Consider the following 21,163-nt stretch of genomic DNA (forward strand, 5'->3'; position numbering starts at 1 on the left):
GCATGGAGGGGAAAGGACAGGGGAAAATGAGATGCCTGATGGCTTTGGTAATAGGCTTGCAATGGAGGGCATAATATGGAGGTTTGATAGCATGCATCTTACTGGGCATCCGCTCTAGTGAGACAAGAAATTACTTTTCCAGGGGTTAGGATTTCTCATATATGACAAGCACCACCTCTCAAAGAAGTTACTGACTTCTGGTGAAAGGTTGGTTATTTGAGTTGATTCATTTGGAATAAGAAAGAGGAGCAGCTGGGACTGGGGGCAGGTGTAAGCAAGGAGAGCCTGAACCCTTAACCATTTTTTTTTTTTTTTGTGAGCTCACTGGGGGATGACCTCAGGGTGCACACACCGAGTGATGAAATGAGTGAGTACAAAACATCTCTGGGGTGAGCAGTCACTGAGTCACTGGTAGGGAGAAGTGAAATATCTTAGATGAAAGAGTGTAGAGATGGAAGGCCTCTTCCAACTTCAACGGGTGTTGGCTAACGAGCTTCCCCAGACATTTCCTCTGGCAGGGAATGGGAGATGGCAGTACTGGTGGAGGAATCCTCTGTCCCACAGAGCCTGGTGCAACCAGGCTGGTGGTGAGGGTGGGAGCTTCTCCGGGATAAATATTAAGGGAAGGAGCGAGGAGCGTCAGTCCCTCTGTCAGCATGCATGGGATCATCCTGCTAATGGTTATCATCCTGCTCTGTTGCTGCATTCTTGCTGTAGCCTGACCCCATTGCTCTTCACAGCTGGGAAATGTCTCCAGCAAATTAACAGGAGAGCTGTTGGGGTCCTTTCTGCAAAGAAACTCACAGGAAATGCACAATGGAACTGCTTCCATCTGTCATGGTGCTTTATAAACCTGCTGAAGTAGGGGACTGGGCTGGGCTGAATTACACTTCACGGGTGCCTGCTGAGGCTATATTCCAGTCTTCCAGTCTGAGCAAGAAGCTCCCTGGAAATTCTTCAGTCATGGCACTGACTAACCTGGATCTCTGTCAGGTTGTCAGAGCTCAGCTTTAAGCCCCTCCCTAGCATATGGTGGAGATGGTGTTTGTTAGCTGGCCGTCCAAACAGCCACATGGCAGGGCCCAAAAGCTTGGATGTGAGCTGAAAGCAGGAGCTGGCTCTGCAGTGACACTGTCTGGTGGAGCAGTAGTGACAGCTCATGCCAAATGACAGGCTTCTTCATGGCAGAGATGCCTTTAGCAAGCCCCTCTCTCCTGACAGTGGTGTTCCTAGTGCACTTCTTTATCGCCCAGTGAAGCCAGTTCAGGGAACCAGAGAAAATGGTCCACAGAAGATGTGGTTTGTGAGCAGAAGTGATGAAAGACTTGTCTCCTCTCTAATTTGGATATGCATCAAAGTGGTGGAAAAGCTGCATCTGGGTGAGGCCTGATTCTATGTATGTGCACCTCATATTGTAATCTTACACCTATTCTTTCCAGACCTCAGCTACTTTTTCAGGTCTGAAAAGCTGTGCTGAGTTCCTGGGACTAATTTGTGTTAGGTGGCCCTGTAGCTACAACACTCTGTCCTCCTCTTACTACCTTCTGTTCTGTGCAGTTGGTCAAAGCCGTGCAAATTTGGACACAAGAGCAGTGCCGAGCTCCTGGTGTCTGTTTTGCTTCGTATGTGAGCTTCAGAGAGAACAAGCCAACAGCTGGAAGACCTGCTCCAGGACTATCAGGGAAGGAGATCCATTCTGATTACTCAGCAGGAGTGCTAACATGAAATCAGTAGGGTCTCACTCTGAAAATGTCTTGTCGATGGGACTAGTGAGTTTGCCATGGGAGCGCTGGCTAAGAATGATCCCTTCCTGTGCCAAACCTGAACCACACCATATCCCCTTGCTGAGGAAAAATAATACCTCTTACCTTTCACATAAAGATCTAAAGATACTTTAATATAAAACACAAATTAATTGTCCCAATACTGCTGCTTGTAGGAAGAGTGATATTATCTCTTCCTTCTTTCATAAACATCCAAGTCTTCTTGAGATTAAATTACTTGCCTGTCTCGGAGCTGGGTACAGAACCCGTGAGATAAAAGTCCCAATCCAGTCTTTTAACTGAGACGTCTTGATGTAACCAGTCAACCTGGTACTCATCGATCTGCCGCACACTTCTTTTCCTTGACATCCTGTCCCTAATGCAGGAAGTAAACAACCCATCCAGTTTTATGGTGAAATTATCATCTGTGAGCAGAGAGCAGGAATAAGTTTAAGGCTCCTTTCTGGATTTGGGCATGCCTATGTGCTCCAAAGGCAGTGCTAGGCACAAGCGGCGGGCAGCTCATAGGAGATGTCTGTGTTGCCAGGGAGGGTGAGGTTCCAGGGCAGGCACGACATCGTCCTGCTGTGGGAAGAGCAGAGCAAAGTCAGGCTGGGCATTAGGAGGTGGATGCTGCTCTAACACAGAGGCAAGCGAGATGCTGGTGGACAAACCCTTGGCATGACGAACAGGGTGCTGTGCCCTGGCAGGGGTGAATTGGCTGGAGGGGTGGATGTGGGGTTGTGTCCTTCACCTTCCCACTGCTCTCTCCTAGCAGTACCATTGCTGCTCTGAGTGCTCCCAGTTTAGTGATAACTTGTGCAACTCTACAGCTTTCTACCTCCATCACAGCCAAGACCAGTGCTTCCAGGGATGCAGGTTAGCACACCTTTAAGGTGATGGGCCATGCTTTCCCATTCCTAAGTGATGAAAAGCCATGTATGTGCACATCCACATCCCAACTTCGGAGTGCTTTGCTCTGCAAAACATGCTAGTCAGTAATAGTCCTTATGCTCAAAGGAGTGCCTGGTATTTACACAGGAATGCCTCTTTTTTCTTCCCCCATCTGGGCCTACTGGATATACTTTTACTGCCCTTGTGCTCCTTACTGCCCATCAGAACAGAATTTGAATGTAAGCCCAGTTTGCCTTCTGGTTTTCCCTGCTTTGGAGTACCCACTAGCTTGCTTCAGCCTGGAGCCAGCTCAAAAGCAATTTAGACAGAGTTTAGTATGTCAGTATAGACCCAGCCATTTTACCCTGCCTGCAAGAACCTTAGATCTGCAAAACTCCTGGCAAGAATACTTATGGATTATGGAGAAGACCATTATCTCTCTCAGGATGAGGAGGACTTGGCTGCTTCTACTCTGGGTAAGGTTATTATGGCTGAAGACGTACAGTCTACAAAGCCTGGCCTAGAAATGCCAAAATGGTTGTCTTTAGCCTTAGTGCTTTATAATCCTGTGCAGTATAAGATGCAGAAATAGATTACTAGTCCTCTGTTGTGTCATCCTGAAAAATGTTTATCTGTCATGTTGCAGATGGAGGCACGTTGTAGACAGGGGCAAGATGGAGAGAGCAAGCTAGGGCAAAAGGAATAAATTCAAGTTAGTACAAGCTTTTGCCATGGTTTGCGACTTAAGCATCTCTAAGGTGATGTGAGTTGCAGCCATTTTCCATGGCACAATGCTTTTATCCTGGAGGAAGTATTGTAGAAAACTCCTAAAGAACCACCTTGATAGTTTTTCTTTCTCACAGGTAGAAAATAACTTACACAGGGACATAGAGGTGATGGGAGAGACCTCTTTACATGTTTATCTAAAGAGGAGAAAGTGTTCTTTCAAACCACAGGCTGCATCCACAGGCTTACTGGATCCCTGTAAGATATTCTTGTGACTTACTTGCTATCAAGAGGCAGCGGGGCTGCACAGAACATGCCAACAATGGATGATTCATCCTTCCTCCAGAAGTGATCCTTGGGGCGGTACCTCAGTGTCACGCTGTTTATCTGGGAGAGGGGAACCCTGTGGGCCAGCAGCCGTTTGCCCACCTCCTGGTGCTTAGGTCTGCAAGGCAGGGTGAGAGATGTGGGGGAGAACATTCAATCAACCTGCAGATGCAGGCCCTATGCAGATGTGCTGAAACACTGCGACAACCTGGAGTGTTGTGAAGCCTTCACATAACAAAATGGAGTGAGTCAAAACAGGGCATTGCATGAGAGTCTTACTGGTATATTTCTGTATGAATATCCTTCCTTCCATCACACAATTACAACAAATCTTGCTATTGTGTATAGATTGAACACTGCCAGGATTGGTATGGAGAGGTAAGTGGTAGATAAGCTCAGCATCTATGAAATCACGAATGGCATGGATAGGGATCGGTTGTTCACCATTTCTTCCAGTACACGAACAAGGGGTCATCAAAGAAAGCTAAGAGGTGGCAAGATCAAGAAAAGATTGAACACTGCACAGAGCACCTTTCCTTTTAAGCTGTTAAAATCCTTGCTGTGGAAAGCTTACATGACTGTACAAGTCATGGAAGGGAGACTGGACAAGTTCATGGGAGACAAAAGTTAATAAGGACAAAGACTTCACCTTTGTCTCTAAAAGTCCCTGAGATCCCAGTCAGACACTGGGAATCTATTTGGGCAAGTATTGCTAAGTGCTTACACTGCCTTTTTTTATACTCTTCTCTAGGTATTTGCTTTTGACTGTGTTGAAGGTGGGATGCTTGGATAGAGGAATGTTTGTCTGTCCCTATGCTCTTACCCAGATAACATGAACTGAGAAATTCCAGAGGTTTGGTAAACTGCCAGGGATCAGAGCCCAGTCGGTCGAGTGCTGCCCAGCCAATTTACATAGGTGGGCCACCTGTGGAGTCCATCCAATGGGCCTTCCTATGCTTGAGCTACTTGGCACCTCTAAGAGCCTGGCGATCATCGATTTCCTTGTACTCATGAAGAGTATGTGTGTAGCTGACTCAGCACAATCTCAGAAGCACCTGGGCGACAGCCTGATCAGCAATGTGATGGTAGGGAAAGGGGAGAGGTGACAGAAGGAAGAGCCTACAATTCTGCTAACTGAAGTAGCTCCTGGCAGCAGGCTGACAGCTGCACTCAGCATCCCCCTAGGCCAGATTGGCCAACCCAGACCAGTACATCCAGTCCCTCCCTTAGACTGCAGTGGTAGATGCTGGATGTGTTTCTGACTGTGGCTTGAAGCTGCCAAAACCAGTGAGCATAATGGAATTGTGGTTATAAAGGTGAATAATGGATTGCAAATGAAAAACAAACAGAGGGGAAGCCATCTCTCTACTGCATACTGTCCATGGGCAGGATCCAGCCCTGCCCGAGGACCGAGGAACACAAGGTCCAAGGTTAAGCAGGTCAAAGAAAGTCACTCTTGGGACTGACGTTTGGTCCAACTCTACAAGCTTTGGATGGATGTAGGACTCTTGGCTGGCTTCAGAAGTATGTTTTCTTGGATATGGGGGATGATGTTATGCGATGTGTAAGCAGTGGCAGTGCAGCTGGGAAGTGTGCTGTGTAACAAGCTCCTTACTCTGTCAGCCCCACAGCAGCCATGGGGCTTGGGGACATGTCTTTTGGGACACTCTGATCACTGTGTGGGTCATCCCAAGGAGTGAGATTGGAATTGATGTTTGGGAGAGGAGAAGAGAAGGGCAATATGAGGCAAGACACAAACACATGAGTCACTCGCTAAAGGTATGAGACTGGATGAACACTCCCAAGTCCCTCTGCACTTCTGGGGAGCTGCAGGGTGACACGTGTGTCAGATCACCTGAAATAAGTCTGTGATCCATCAGTGTCTGAACTGTGATGTGAGAATCTATGTTTAGATGCCTGTTGGACACTCTGAGCTTGACTGCACTGGAGAACTGAGTGTTGCCTAGAGTGGGGAAGTTTCTTTGCTACTGTGGGAATTAAAAGGGATATCTTCAATTTTCTTTCCTACTGTGGGAGTTAAAAGGGATATCTTCAATTTTATACTCTCAAATCTGTAGGTTTATTGCCGTAAGAAAATTTTTCCATTTAGCCTTGTGCTTCTTAGGAAGGCATTTAAATGAAACAACAGCTGCTGTTCTCCCAGGGTAAGGATATCTCAGGATATCTTACCCTGCTAAAACTCTACTGTCTGATTAAAACTTGAGGGTACAGTAAAGCCTCGGGATTGCCTGCCTGTCTTGCTTCCCCAGGAAGCCTTTCTCTCCAGTGCTCACATGCCTCCTGCTGGGCACCTCACAAGCCCTGTGTCAGACAACTGCAAAATGAAGTGCTGCATGTCTTTCTGAGCAGATCAAGGATCCTGACTTGATCTGGGTGTTACTATTCCCTCCTTCCTGCATCTTAGGAAAAGGCAGATTTGGTTTCCAAGTTGGGGAGGGGTTGAGCAGGCTGAACCCCACCAGGCTGGAGTACAAACTCCAAACTGCAGTGCCTGGCTGGAAATCTGTGACCAAGCAACTATGTCACACTGGAGAGCAGCCTAGAGCGTGACTTCCCCTTCCCTGGTTCTCACCCCTACCTCCTGGTGCTCCGCACTGAACCAGCAACACAATTAGCTTCAGGTCACAATGTTTTGGCTTACCAGTCAGGATGGTGTGGGTGCCAGGACCGGAACCCCTCCAATCCAGGGAGAGCTGGCTGGAGCTCTTTAGCAGACTGTTTTCCTGCTTCCAGAGGAAGCCAGCAGCATGCTAGCTGACATCTACATTGCGGTTCCCAGCCCACAACAGTGGGCAGGAAGGAGTAGGAAGAAGTGAGGAAGACTTCTGGGGAACTTCTCTGTGGTGGAGAGATCCCCCTGTGGCAAGGGCTGTGGAACAGGAGTCTGTTATCTTAGTTCAGATATGGTTTGGAGAAGGGTGGTGCTTTTCAGAGAGATCTGTCTGTCTACACATGTGGTGTTGGTCCCTGGCCCCCTGGACTTTTCCCTACAGTGTGAGGCTGTGTACTTTGCTGCGTTACCGCAGAGGCAACAAGCCACCGAACACACTTCTGTCTGCGCAGACATGCACTCATCTCCTCTTTGCAACTGCTGTCCTATTGGGCATCAAGAGAAATGTCTAAGCCACCAAGTTCACGAGTCTGGAACCTCTGGTGGATGGGGCCTTGCTGTAGCCATCTCCTTCTGGCAGAGTAAAGCTGATAACTATTTGACAGTGACTGCGGTTTGAATTGGCACCGGGCAAGGGTATGGTGTAAAAAAGGAACCAGTGTAGCAACACAAAATTATGCAGATTTGGGGATTCTAGAATATACCTACTGCTCTGTGCACTCAGGGAAGAGTTGGACCTAGCCAGGGTTACCAAATAATGGTAGCACATGCCTGATTTTTGGTGTAATGCAGAGGGACTCAAGAAGGAAGGTTGTGGTTCATCGCACAGTGCCTGCACTCAAGGAGATATGCTATTGTTGAGCCTTTCCTGAACTGGTATAAACAACCTTACACACAGAGCTGGGATAAAACAGGCCAGAAGCACGCACTGTCACTCACATGGTGATCTTCGTTGTGTCCTTGGTGCTGTTGCTGCAGAAAGTGATTTCAATGCTGGTGACTATGTTTCTTTTCTTCTTCAAGTGGAACTCAACCAGGCTGTGATGGACTGAGCAAGAAGCAAAGTATATGGGAGTGAGGGCAGGGACTATCATTTGGACCTGCCCCAGCCAAAAGAAAGCCTCTAGCACTCATTCCCTGGGCCCACCAGCAGAAAGCAGAGTAAACAGACATAAGAAAGAAACTAGTCTCTGTGGTATGAGAGGCACAGTGGGCAGGTCTGCATAGCCCAATGTAAACACACAGGCATTTTCATGACCCTTTACTTCAGTCCTGAAGCCATGGGGCTGTCTTAATCCAGGACTGTGCCCACAATAATAAACCCATTGGTAAGGGCTTTACAGGGGAGATGAGCAGGGTTATTGCTCTTCAGCTGTGCGTCTCAGACCATCTGGGCCACAAGAACTGATCTGGATGGGGCTGGTGGTTTGTAACTACCTGACCTGTCCAGGCAACCAGCCTCATTTTGTCAACCCCCTTCTGACTCATTTTTTCTCATTGCTACTTACCACAGAATGGAGCTGAGGGACTGGTCATTAAATAAACTTTCACTTCCTTGGGCAGCTTTCTCATGTTGACGCCTGCCTGCTCCAGCAGGCCTGCAGGAGGAAATTAAGCCAGTGCAAGGAAAGCCATGAATGACCCAGAACAGAAATATAATCGGTCCCAGTTCACCTTCTCTCACCCTGCCCAGCTTCACTGTCTCAGAGGTCAGACCCTTTGTTTGTACCAGTGCAAATCGGAGGAAGCACAGGTTTGTGGTGTCTGTTTGACAGGTTAACATCCCCCTAGAAAACCTACTCTGGCTACCCCAGGTAATCCATCAGCAGCAGAGTACCTCTCTGGTTTTGTTTCATTCCTCTGCTAACAAATGGTATCATCAGTTGCACCTGTGCAAAACGAGCAGGACTAAAGACTATGTAGTGCAAATGTAAATGACAATGCAACACAAGGTGCTGGGAAACTGGATTTCTGGATCAAGTGAGAAGACCACCATAACTTGAGGCACCTGCACCAGTGACTAACTGTCAATGTAGCTTGGTGAGTTTGGGGAAGGGGTGGCTGGTCTGAGAGCACCTATACCAGAAGAGGCCTCTCCTTATGTTCCTCTGGTACCAGACTGCAAATAGCACCAGAGGATACTTCCTCTCCTCATAGCCCAGTTTCAAAAGCCTAAAAGAGGCAACTACCACCTTCTCCCATTCCAGGGGGTTCATCTCTGGGGTGGCCATAGCAGGAATTTATGAGAAGGTGGTGACACAGCAACAGTGAGTGGTTTGTAGACAAATGGGGCTCCAGGCTTGGGCTAAAATATCCATCTGCTTCTCTAAGCAAGACACTTTTTGAGCTAATTGCCCATTTGTTAGGTAGGTGATTCTGGAGACTCCCTTTCAACTCATTTGTGGGCCCTATGAAATGTTTAAAAATCAGAAATGTTCAAGATGTTGGTGCTCTACCTTGGGCAACATATGACCTGTTAGAGTGTCTCTACAGAAACCTGAAAACAGAACAGCTTCTCACTATCCCAAAGGAGATCCTAAACAAATCCTGCTTAGAGATATCTGGACCCATACCCATCAGGAATGTATTGTCATCTGCTCCAGGAAGGTCTTGTGCTGGTACTGTACCTATTCTAGGACAGGAGAACAGGAAGGGGTCAACACAGTCCAGGCAATGACCGTTTAAAAAATCTTGATGACTTGCACAGGGGAACGCCAGGATCAGACAGGGATGTTTCAAGGCACTGACATAGAGATGTACTGCCCTCATGTGATCACAGATCAGATACTTATAGCCTGCAAGAAAAAATGCATGCAGAGAAAAGCAGGCATGAGCCAGCCTTTCCCTCAGCTTCAGACTTTTTGCATGTTTGCCAGGAACTGAGAATCAAGAAACACTGTTAATAATTCTACAGCCATCCCATTACCCTTAATAAAACTTTGCAGAGCATCTGTGACTACAAGCCCAGACCCCCTGCAAGAGGGGTTATGCAGGAAGGTAGAAGTGTATCGCCCAGACTGAGTCCTCCAGAGGTGGGGGGACCACAGGGCTGCCATGTCTCCATCTGTGTACCATCGATGAAGGCACCAGGCTCTCTGCAAGGGGGTACAGCAGTGCAGTGACTCCCACCTGCACTGGGACCCCAGCTGTGGGAAGTGAGGTACCAGAGGTGTCCCCTGTAACATAACCCTCAATGCAGCTGCCTCATCCAGAACATACTTGAATATTTATCCACGCTGTTTACTGTATAAAGGCCTAGTCTCTAGAAGGAAAAGGCAGTGATTGTACAATGTAAGTATAGACACAGCTTACAGCATGGAAACAAAAAGCTTTTGCTAGTAGTACCTAAGAGCCTTTCTAGCAAAAATGTTTTCTTTGTTGATACAAACTCTACTGATGGTAGGGTTTTGGCTCATAGAGAAGTGTCACCAAAATCTTGTCTCTTGACAGGGGTGCTGCCAAGACACTTGATCTGTATGTGATTTTAATTTCAGCTACTTGTTGTACTGCTGAGAGGAGATGTGGGCCATGAATCTCTGCTGCCATGTGTCTTTACATGTACATGTTGTTCCATTTTGATGTCTGCCCTGACTGAAGCAGGACCTGGTTGCCAAACAGCTTTTTCACAGGCATGAGATCCCTTTTCTTAGCCACAGATTGTTCTCACCTGCAGAGATGAATCGGGGGCATCCTGGCTGATCTTTGCCTCCATTGACAAAATAATCGATGTGGCCTACAGGAATTCGGATCCCAAAATCTGAAAGAAGATGAAATGCCACTTCATTCTTATTCTTGGCTCTTCTATAGGCATTCCCCTACATGGTGTTTGAAAGACCCCAATAATTGGTTGAACATTAGTAGTGCTGGATCCAGCTCCAGTGCTGGAGACAACAAGGACAGACTTCCTGTTCCTACACACCTGCATCATGCAGGTTTGCTGCATGGAGCAGGGAGTGCTCCAGGCCCCGCTATCATAATGACTGGGAACTGTGGCTTAATTACCTCTTCTGTGACTCAGGTTCTTGAGTTGGTATAAAGGAGAACAAAACTGACCACAACCTTAATGGGAGGTTATGAGGCACGATTGAGAGATACATTGTTAGAGATTTTTGTGATTTCCTGGCAAGAGGTGTGACACAAAGGCACCACATTATTCTTTAGCACATGTTCTGCCTACCTAGACCCTAAGTGCTTTAGAAAAGTTACTCTGCTGTTGCACCAGCTGTTGGTTTGACGCTTAACTTTCCACAGGCCCTTGCAAGTGGCACCCTTCTTACGTCAAGTGGTTAAAAGGAATGTAAGATATGTAAATTCTTTCCAGGTTATAAAAGCCACACCGAGCTGATTCTACATAAACTCACCCTCCTGTAGCAGAGTTAAGGAAGCAATATTTGCTGGAAGATTTCCCTGTATCTCATCTCTAGCTACCTGCTGTGGTGAAGTATTCTGGGATATGGATACCTGCCAATAAATTAATCATTAAAGCCTAGCTAATCGAGAAACATCCTCAGAGTGAACTGGAACTCATGGTAATCTGGCATAAAAGGCACAATCAGCTACACACATTCCTTAGCAGTAATGACAGCAGGAGGAACAGAAGCACAAGCTGAAGAAGATGGAAGCCAGCTTACTGTCAGCATCGGTATGAATGGCTTCCACAAAGAGGGCATCCCCAGGATCCAGGCGTTCCTCAGGGCTGGCTCTGGTGTACTTAGGGCCTGCGGGATCCAGGCCTGTAACAAAATCAAACGCCTTAATAAGAAGTGCTCTTCAGCCCCTCTCTTATTTCTAGACCAGTTATTTTATCCAAAACTTTAACAATGTTGATAGGCAGAAGTGATAAATTATTCCCAGGTCTCACTGACCATGCTCCAGAATGGTTTCTGCCCTTGCTCACTTCCACCATATCTTCCTTACCTTGTTCTCCACTGTTCCTTTAGCAGTTTTGTACCTCAAGTTTCTAGGCTGTAAAGCCATGACTGAGCTTCAAATAGGTCTGACAAGGTGGGTGCAGCGTCTTTTGGATTTTCAGTGAAAGAGAATCAAACTCATAACGCCTTCCCTAATTGTACTGTTGCCTGTGTTAGCACTACAGTCTGAGAAATGTCACTGAAGATCATCACTTGGGTGATTCAGCATCTCAGGCATTAGCCAGTCCAAGCATTACAAAGGTTTGATACCATCAAACATCCTTAAAACAAGGAGGCTTCTGAACCCTCTCCCCACAAATAAAATTGAGTCCTTAAGCAGCCATCTACATTTTTGCCTAAATCTTGCTCCCTCTAGGTAGTCAAAGAAATACAGAAAATTATCCGTGGCAGTAACAAGGAACAGATTAAAGACAATTTTCTGTAGTTGTTGTTCTGGCTGAGGTTTATCCTGTTCAGTTTTCATGGAAAAGTAATCTCACAAGATGTTTTTCACTCCTCAAGCAACAACAATATTTTAAGAAGCAGCTCTGCTTGACATGCCACTTAGCCTCAGAGCTGGCCAGTTTCACTGCCTTGGACTCAGTCACATTAATTCTGACATATGGAGAAGGCAATATCAACAATATACAAACTAATGTGGCTGCATTTGTGAGGGGGGAGAGAAGGAGGAAAAGGAGAAGGAAAAAATATTCCTATTCTTTCTATAAATAAAATCTAATAATGGGACAAGTGGTCAGAAGAATGTACTGCTTTAATTTTTCTCCTGTGTTCTTTAATCTTGACACATAAAAAAAGCTGAGAGGTTCCCCACCCACTTTTACAGAAGGAGGAAAAGGAAAACAAGGAAAAAAAATTATTTCCTATTCTTTCTATAAATAAAAGCTAATAATAAGACAAGTGGTCAGAAGAATTTACTGCTTTATTTTTTCTCCCATGTTTTTAATCTTGACACACACAAAAAGCTGAGAGGTTCCCCACCCACTTCTACAGATCAAGTTTTTGTTAAAGGCTTTAAGAGATACTGAAAAGTATTGTTTGATATATTCCTGAGAAGGAAGAAACACCAAATAGGAGCAGCAGCCAATTATAGCACAGCTCCGTGGCAAGCACGTTTCTATCCACTATTCTCTATGCTTATCTCCTCGAAGTACAAGCAGCATAAACTCTGTTGAGATGTACATCCTCAGCAGCTAAGAAAACTATACACTGAAGCTATGCAGCTGAATTCCTTCAGCCTTTTAAATTTCCTCTGCAAGTATTGAAACAAATTGCTCTTCAGCAATTTTGTATACGGGCTGTTCATTCCAGTTCCTGTACCATTTGCTTTCCTGCACAGGGAAATATCCACAGGAACAGGCATGGGTCAAAGAAACTCACTTCACAAAAATAGTCTGTTCTCTGATCTCCAAGACTCACTCTGGTTTTGCCCCACAGCTCTTTTTAGGTCATTGAAAACACTTCAGCAAACTATGGCTCTGAGATCACATTCTTCTCTGTGTGTATGCATGTGTGTGAAGAGGCAAGAGATGAGATCAGACATATCTTGGGTCTAATTCCACCTATCTTCAGTCTCCTAAATCTCAACTGGAGCTTGCAATGCCCAGTGTGCCTATGAAATCATAGGACAATCAAGAGCGTAGAAAAAGGGTTGTCTTCTAGCAGAGTTAAAAAATAATGGAATAAAGAAACCTACAGAGTTTTTATTACCTGTGGACAACATAAAGGGGAAAAGTCTCTGACTCTGAAGTTACTTACCATGGTTTTCTGGGAAAATGTCTGCTTCTGCTCATTTGAAGATGTTGCTGCTCAAAAAATCCTGGTGCAGGAGAGCGGTTACTCTAAGACCCTCCTAATGTAAATTTTGATTCACAGCTTAAAAAAAGGCCTGGCATTAAACTCAGCTCCTGTTAAGAAATGCCTCTATGTCATGCAGTGTGGGTAGCTGTGACATGTGAAAGCTGAACCAACATTTCTCTGAACTGCCCGTCTGAGTGCACAGTGAGACCCTCCTTAAGGATACCTCTGTGAGACAGACCAGCATGGGCGGAGGCAGGCTGGGAGCTGTGATCACTCTGCTGAACCCTTTATGTCTGCTCCTTCTTGGTGGCATTTTCCCTCCTCTCAAAAGGAATCTATATCCCTGGGGATTCCCAGAACTTGACCAGACCTGCAACAACCTGATCTCACTTAGAAGGCAGCTTGCTTTGAGAGTGTGTGTGTGGACTAAAGGTCCCTTCTTACCTAAATCATTCTGTGACTCTATTCATGCTCCATACTGAAAAGCTGACAGGCCCTGAGTGAACCCAAAAGCTCTAAACGCTATGATCAGCCTCTAACTATCTTTCTCTGTAATTTTCCCCACTGCAGCCTCTTCCTCACACCCAGGAGTCTGCTCTCTGTTTTTAAGGTCAGCTCTGATTTGGTACAACTGGGTGGCCTTGTACCAGTCTACAGTGAAAACAGCTGACTTGTGGGAGAGAACAGCAAGAAGCCTCATCTGGTGCCTCCCAACATTGGCTCAGGCTCTTGCCTTTGGTCTTTGCCTGGGGATGCCATGTCCAGCCATGTGTCTTGCTGGTCCTGCTTTTATCTTGCTGACTTGACTTCCTGGCTCAACTTTGGGCTTGTCTCATCACTACAGACTTGCCTGGTGATCACTCGGCTGTGGATGACCTGGTTCCTGTCACTGGACCTGCTCTGCTCTACTTGCCCTGATACAGTAGGTCTTGTGTCCCTCGTCAGTGAGGCCACTGTCCCTGCCTACCTTGCTGTCCCCTTGGCTCTCAGCTCACATTTTCCCACAGAGCAGCTCACACTTGTTGCTCCCCCACAATGACATGCATTGTGGGCTTTCATTTTAAGAGCTACAGAGGTATACATGCTATAAAGTGGAAGCAAAGCACACGGGTATTGTGGGCTTTCATTAGACACAAGGCTTCGTATTCTTTTAAACTGGCAGCAATTTGAAGAGTGGAGTAGAAGCAGAAGGACCCTTTTGCAAATACATGCATTCTTTTGGCATTGTGGGAGTGGCTGATGGCTAGAAAAGCATTCTCAGGCTCTCCTGAAGCTAAGAAGCAGCCTGTAAACTTGAATATAATGAGCCCTTGCGCAATTAAAAGAGCACTTTGGATTACTTCCCTTTCTTGCTCTTCCCTTCTCTCCCTTGAAGGGCAGGTGAGGACCCAAGACTCCATTTTATGATACCTGTTATCCGTCCCAGCTGACCGCCATGGAAGTGCCCCACCAGGCCCCCGACGTGTGCACCGAGGCTCACCCCAATGATGTGGATGGATGTCCCTGAGACTCCCAGGGCCTGCAGATTGATGATAATACAAATTAATGTTTCTGCAGCAGAAAGGTGAAATACCCTGTCTCAGCCCACACAGCAACTCTATAACTCTTCTAATATAGGACTGATTTTGAGGTGTATGACAGATAACCAAATAGATGTGGGAATGATGGGTATTGCCCTTTCTGTTTTTCAGAGTCTTTCTTCAGGTCCACAGATGCAAACCCAACCCTAACCAGGTCAATCAGATGTTCCTGTTCATAACTACACAGCCTGTAGCTTCTCTTTCCACGGCTTGCTTCAGACTGAATTTCCCTCTCTCAAGCTGAGTGACCCATGTTCACCATGTGAAGAATAGTTTTGTCAGTAAAGCAGAGGAAAATTTTTTTTTCACTTTCATACCACCATTGTACCAACATCCTGATTAGTATTTTAAGATTATATTTTCAGGGATTAGGGAGTTATCTATGGGCTGAACTGCCAGGTAAAGCCCAAACAGGTAAACCTGATGTGAGATGCCCCCATCCACGGGAATTCAGCTGCCTGCGGGCTGGTCTGTGTGATGCAGTACCATACAACGGGAGACAATGTGCTGCATGAGAGCATGGGGGCAAGATGAAAAATTCTGACTTTTAAATGTATGAGGCCATATCCTGGAGCTGTATTAAGGCTTATGAGAAGATAATATAATCTTCTGTGGTGTAGTATTGCAGGAGAGGCTGGATAGAAAAAGTCCTTAAGTAGCTGGACCAGAGCTCAGCACAGACACAAAATGAGTGGTGGAAACACTGTCCATCTCAGTCATTTGTTCACTGTGTCATCAGTAATGAGGGGTGACAGTCCTCTCCCCCTCGACTGCAGCCCCCATCCCTCTCCATCTAATGACACAGCATTCCAAGGGTTGCCATATTTCTGGATAGAATATGTGTGACTGCACACTATGTGGTGCGTACCCAAGAGCACCTATGCCCTGCAGCCTGGGTCTGCAATGCAAACATTACACAGAGAGTTTACACGTAGCTGGTTAACTACCATGTAGATACCATGTATCATCCTCACCGCATAAGTGTTGTTCAGCTGTGCTGTGCATGAATGAACTGGGACACATCTGGGGATTTCCAGCTACTGGGAAGTATATCTGAAGCCCAGAGCAAATATAAAATAGCCTCAAATCTCACCCCCTCCGGGTCCCTGAACAAAATTTCTGGGCAGAAGAAGACAACTGTCCAGTGAAGCACGGACCTAAGAAAACCCAAGCCACCCTTAAGGGTTGTCCCGGGCTGGAGAGGCAGTTGACAACTGGGATTTTTTCCAAAAAAATTCAAAACTCAAGAGAAAGAAGAAAAACAGTGGCATGCTCAAGTCTGGACTAAGAGAGAGGGGAAAGAAGAAATCTCTTCAGTGCTACACAACATTCACTCTGGAATAAAGACCCCGCTTGTCCAGCTCCTGGAGACAGCAGTCTGGGAGCAGTTCTCTGGATTGTTTGCACAAATGGTGTACTCCGGCCATGTTCCCCACCACTTACCAGGAGCTTGCTGATGAATTGTGAGATGGCGAGGGCCAGCTGTGTGACATTTTCCACTGCAGAGGGATAGGCTCCTGTAGACCCATAAACCCAGTCCACTGCGATCACGTTCACCTGGCTTTTGTGCAGTATGGCATGGACAAGCCCTTCAATCCATGAAGGTTTGGTACCCAAAGCCCTGTGGAGACATCAGAAACAAGTATGTTAGGTGTCTTCCAAAGCAGGGCATGTGCCAGCATGTTGTTCACTGGTGCTGGAGTTTCACGTGTATCAGAGGAGGCTCTCAGACAGTTGGTGAAAGTTTTTTCTGGTGCTAAACACCCACATCTGGCATTTCTTTGCAGTGGTGTAATAACACTTTTCAGAATTGTCTGATTCAGAAGGGAACCAGCTATTTTAATGAATGAGATAACATTTGCAGGGCTCAGGCTGAGGTCTCAGTCTTGCTGTGGTGCTTCAGGTAGCCACCACAGAGCCCACCTGGAGTAAGATAGCTGACCAGGAATGCCTGGATCCCGCTCTGCTACCAACTGGCAGGAAGTCCTTGGTCAAATCACCTAGTCTTTCACTGCTACATTTCCTCATCTGTAGACAACTGAAAAAAAAAATCTATACTCAAGAATTCAAGGAAAACTGAGATGCTATGTTCTACCCACTTTCCCTGATACCACCTGGTGATGGGTGTGCTGTGTCACATGAGGGCAACAACTGGTTTTCTGAAAAGACCCTGCAACATCTTTTGTGGTTTCATCCTGGTCTTCTAGGCACTCTCTATTCAGACTTTTGCACATCAAAACAAACAGTGTTATATGGTCACACCTGGCTGAAAAATGACACAGTAAAATAAGCTTGCAAAATGGTGACAGCTTAAAAAACCCAGCTCAAATTCCTACAGTTTCAAGAATAGAAGTATAATGTCTCTGGCAGGGCTTCTAAATGGCTGACTGATCCAAGCTGTTGATAAATTAGGACATGAGCTCCAAGAAAACAATTTAAAGGGACAAGAATCTTGAAGAAAAGACTTCTTAAATAAAAAGGTTGACAGAAAGAAAGAAAAGGAAAGAGAGAGGTAAAGGAGGAGTGAGAGAACAAGGAAGAGAGTGAGAGAGCATGAGAAAGAAAAAAATATTTTAATTCTCTGAGTCATCAGAGTGCAATCACAGCCCAGAAAACCAACTGTATCCTGGACTGCATCCAGAGAAGTGTGGGCAGCAGGTTGAGGGAGGGGATTCTCCCCCTCTACTCTGCTCTCGTGAGACCCCGCCCCCCCTGCAGTGCTGTGTCCAGCTCTGGGGGCACCCACAGGAGAAGAACACAGACCTGCTTGAGCACGTTCAGAGGAGGCCATGAAGATGATCAGGGGCTGGAGCACCTCCCCTGTGAGGACAGGCCGAGAGAGTTGGGGGGTGTTCAGCCTGGAGAAAAGAAGGCTGGGGGAAGACCTTAGAGAGGTCTCCCAGTACTTAAAGGGGCCACAGGAAAGGTGAGAAGGGACTCTTTATCAGGGGGTGTAGGGATAGGATGAGTGGTAGTGGTTTTAAACTGAAAGAGTGTAGGTTTAGATTAAATATGAGGAAGAAATTCTTTCCTGTGAAGGTGGTGAGGCACTGGAACAGGTTGCCCAGAGAGGCTGTGGCTGCCCCCTCCCTGGCAGAGATCAAGGCCAGGTTGGACACGGCTTTGGGCAACCTGGGCTAGTGGAAGTTGTCCCTGCCCATGGCAGGGGGAGTGGAACTGGATGATCTTTAAAATCCCTGCCTCTGGCCCTGGCCTACCAACAGCTTCCCAGACAACACCCAGGTCCAGTTCGGGGCTGAGCACTCCAGACTCTGACCTTAACAGGTGTTTTGCATACAGCCACTCTGCTGGTGAGACTAAGGTCACAGGAGCAGGAGATTTCTGTAGCAGCCCCACACAGTGCTTGGGAGTGCTCCAGCAGTGTTTAATTTACCACTAAAAACTTAGTCACAGTGTTCTTCTTTCTCTCACCTGAAGCCATGGATTATGATCTTGGTTTCCAGGCTGCTGTTGAAGCTCCCATTCTTGATGCCATCATCAGCTAAAATCAGCTTCCCACAGCTGGGGCTTGAGGAGGTGAACAGAAGAAACTGGACCTTAAGTTTACTGCCCCGTAGGAAATTTGCTGTCTGGAAGTCAGTGCAGTGATGCCCTGGGAGTCTGTCTCTATTCCCTGCAACAAGAGGGAGTGAATAGCATAGTTTAGTTTACATCTGTGCCATGAAAAAAAAAAAAAAACCCACCAAAAAAAACAACAAACCAAACCTCATTCAAATTCATTAGGAAGATGAAGGCAGCAATCTTGCTTCTATTGACAAAGATTAAAAGGATAGAGCATAAATTAAAATTAGCCTATTATGGAGACTGTCTGATCGAGTAGTGTTTCTCTCCTTTGATGGAATTCCAGAACTGGCTGGGGAAGACAACTGTGGATGTCATGGTAGCTTTAATTTCTGAAATTTGTTTTACTGAGCTGTGAATGACATTCTGTTGTTTGGGTTTTTTTCCAAATGAGCCACATATGCCAGCTACTAAGTACATTTATGAGCTGGTTATTAGATCTTAAAAAAAATGGTTGCTAACAGGTAGTCACCACTGAATGGGGATATTTCTATTCAAATTCTGGCAGGCTTAGTAGAAGGTACAAGTCTAATTGACAATTGTATCAAAAATCCAGAAATAAATATGAGAATGCTGATGACAATATGAGAATGTTTATGACAAAATGCGTCAGTGATAATTTCCTCATTGATCCATTTACTGGATGAAAATGCTTTATGGGAAGGAAAAGGCAGCTACTGAAAGGCACTTTGATCTAGACAGAAAAAAAAAAATCTCAAACCTGTAGCTAGTAAGCAACTGAGCAAATTTAGGCTAGAAAGTAAGCATAGGCATTTAGCAGTATGTGTGGCTAGCAGTATGTATAGCTAGGTTGCCCACAGAAGAGCTGAATTCTCCATCTTTTGTCATTTCAAAGAACTGGCTGTTGTTTTAGAAGGCTTATGGAAGGTAAGATGTTGGATTTACGGAAGGACTAATGGGGTGAAGTTTATTGACCTGCAATGAACAGGAAGACAAATAATTGATTAAATGATCCCTTCTGACCTATAAAGTCTTGCTTTATGAATTGTCATAGTTGCATGCACCTCCCCTTTTCTGGACTGGAGGAAGTGAAACAGCCTTGAATCTGCACATACAATATAATAGAAATAAAGAAATTAAAAAAAAAAAAAATCAAACAACCAGCTTCCTAACTGCCGACTGTTCCCATAGAAGATACTTTACATTAGCTAGGCAGAACATGGCATGAGGGTCAGCACAAAGGAATGAGATTGAACGTTCAGATTCCCCCTTGCGAGACGTGGCTATCCCTTACTGTTGTTTATTTTGATCTTCCTGTGTACTGAAAGCAAGAGAGAAAGGGATGTTCTCTAGAATTAATTTGGAAAAAACACAGTTCATGAGCCAGTTTAACCTGCACGGGCAGGTTCTGTGTAAGTGCAGTGCATGTCAGAAAAGGTGTAAGACAAGGGGGATTGTCAGTAAAGGTAGTGCAGGAGGTGCACTGCTGTGAAGCTGCAGGTGGTGTGGGACTGTAGTGATGACCACAAAAGCAGTTTCATTGACAGTATAATTAAGAAAGAAATGGAATTGTGGCGTCTGTTTATTTTCTCTCAGCTACTGCAGATTACAGTTACTGAGCTTTCATAGCAGGAGATGCCAGTGCCAGAGGGCAAGTGGTCCCTTTTCTTCTTCCTTACACTTCAGCATAAACCTGGATTGTTCTTTTAAATCAGGTCAGTGGAATTAAATCACTGAGACCGATTGAATCAAAGCATGGGAAAAGGCCATTCTTGCACTACCCTTTCTCCTGGCACCTAACTAGGTTATAGCAAGGACCTCTTGACACACAGGTTGTTTAGGGAGAATTGAATTCAGATCCTTCCATGTAAAACCTTCAATCCCTTGCCAAGCACTAATTTTTTCTTACCTGCTTGCGCTGAGCTGAGCAGCAAGAGGACAGCGAGAACAATGAGCGGCTTTCTCTCCATATTCTCAACCATCTTTCCCTGTCTTGTACAGGGAAAACCAGCCCGTGGTGGGTTGCTTGATCAGCTTGACTCTGTTAACGATCAACTAAACTGTGCTCTTTTGGGAAAAAAAGTGCAGGGGCGGTTACCTCTGCTCTTATTTGACCATTAGCCAAAGGCTGTGTCAGCAGGGGGCTTCAGTGACTCTTTGGTTAAAAAAAGATTATGACTATCCCTTTCCTCCCTGCCTCCATTTGCTCAAGGGACACTTCTCACTTCAGAAATCAGCTAATGAAAGCAGTCCCGGCAAGCGACAGAGTTACAGCACGTTATCCTTGCTACCTAGAGCTGTCTGCCAAACTCTGACTAAGGAGTCAGGAGGCTGATTCGTCACAGGGCTTTGCAGTAAGTCCATGCCAGGAAGACTGATACCAGCCTCGCATTTGTGTATTTTCCTATTGCATTGCTGTCTCTTTCCTATGTTTCTACTTTTGGTCAGAATTGCTTAACTGCCAAAAGAAAGAAAAGCAATGGATTACTTCTGAAAAGGGAGGGGAAAGACAGGCTAAAATGTAACTGGTGGCCATATCACCAAAATAAGCTCAGACTGTAAATGTCTTTGGGTGAGGACACTCCTCCTTTGGAGACTGCATTTCAGCTACTACAGGAAATAAACAGATGATCTCAGAAATGCACCAGCATTGTAAGCATGCAAATACTTCAAACAGATCTTTGAATAAAAAGTTTTACTGCTTTGGTGTAAACAGGTGGAGAAAAACATAAGCACACAACCAAATGTGTAACCAGGAGTCCATCACACGACATTCATGAGGTGGTTGTACAATCTCCTTGGCTGCATTAGACTTTCAGGTAAGGGTATACCTCTTTTCTAAGTCTCATTGCTGTGTGTTGGTCCTTCTTGCAGAAGAAAAAGGCAGCTTTGCCCTTGACTGTGTAAAATGGCAAGAAGGGTAACAAGCAAAGGAGCATTCCCTGTTCAGGCACTATTCTACAGCTGCTT

General features: G+C 45.8%; 1 protein-coding gene across 2 annotated transcripts; it reads right to left on the reverse strand.

The window, feature by feature from the left end:
• Positions 1–1,629: 1,629 nt before the first annotated feature.
• On the reverse strand, positions 1,630–20,242 carry PLA1A (phospholipase A1 member A). Of its 2 annotated transcripts, XM_074927784.1 has the most exons (11): positions 20,103–20,242; positions 18,083–18,284; positions 16,094–16,271; positions 14,481–14,589; positions 10,974–11,075; positions 10,010–10,099; positions 8,970–9,137; positions 7,851–7,940; positions 7,282–7,390; positions 3,664–3,828; positions 1,630–2,348 (listed from the first exon to the last, which is right to left on the reverse strand). In XM_074927784.1, exons 1-11 carry the CDS (start codon positions 20,173–20,175, stop codon positions 2,264–2,266), a joined length of 1,371 nt encoding a protein of 456 aa, XP_074783885.1. In that variant the 5' UTR covers positions 20,176–20,242; the 3' UTR covers positions 1,630–2,263. The 2 variants fall into 2 exon arrangements, with proteins under 2 accessions (XP_074783885.1, XP_074783895.1); XM_074927794.1 differs by lacking the exons at positions 7,851–7,940; positions 8,970–9,137.
• Between the last annotated feature and the right edge of the window lie 921 nt (positions 20,243–21,163).

Source organism: Athene noctua, chromosome 1 (assembly GCF_965140245.1).
Source record: "Athene noctua chromosome 1, bAthNoc1.hap1.1, whole genome shotgun sequence".
Classification (NCBI taxonomy): domain Eukaryota; kingdom Metazoa; phylum Chordata; class Aves; order Strigiformes; family Strigidae; genus Athene; species Athene noctua.

What these genes read in the sequence shown, in the direction of transcription:
- PLA1A (XM_074927784.1), bottom strand. Translation starts at nt 20,175, where the DNA reads ATGGTTGAGAATATGGAGAGAAAGCCGCTCATTGTTCTCGCTGTCCTC. An exon ending in CCCCCGATTCATCTCTGCAG is followed by an intron (nt 9,138 to 10,009) that starts GTGAGAACAATC and finishes TTTTTCTTGCAG; the next exon opens with GCTATAAGTATCTGATCTGT. An exon ending in TCCCTCAGCTCCATTCTGTG is followed by an intron (nt 7,391 to 7,850) that starts GTAAGTAGCAAT and finishes CTTCTTGCTCAG; the next exon opens with TCCATCACAGCCTGGTTGAG.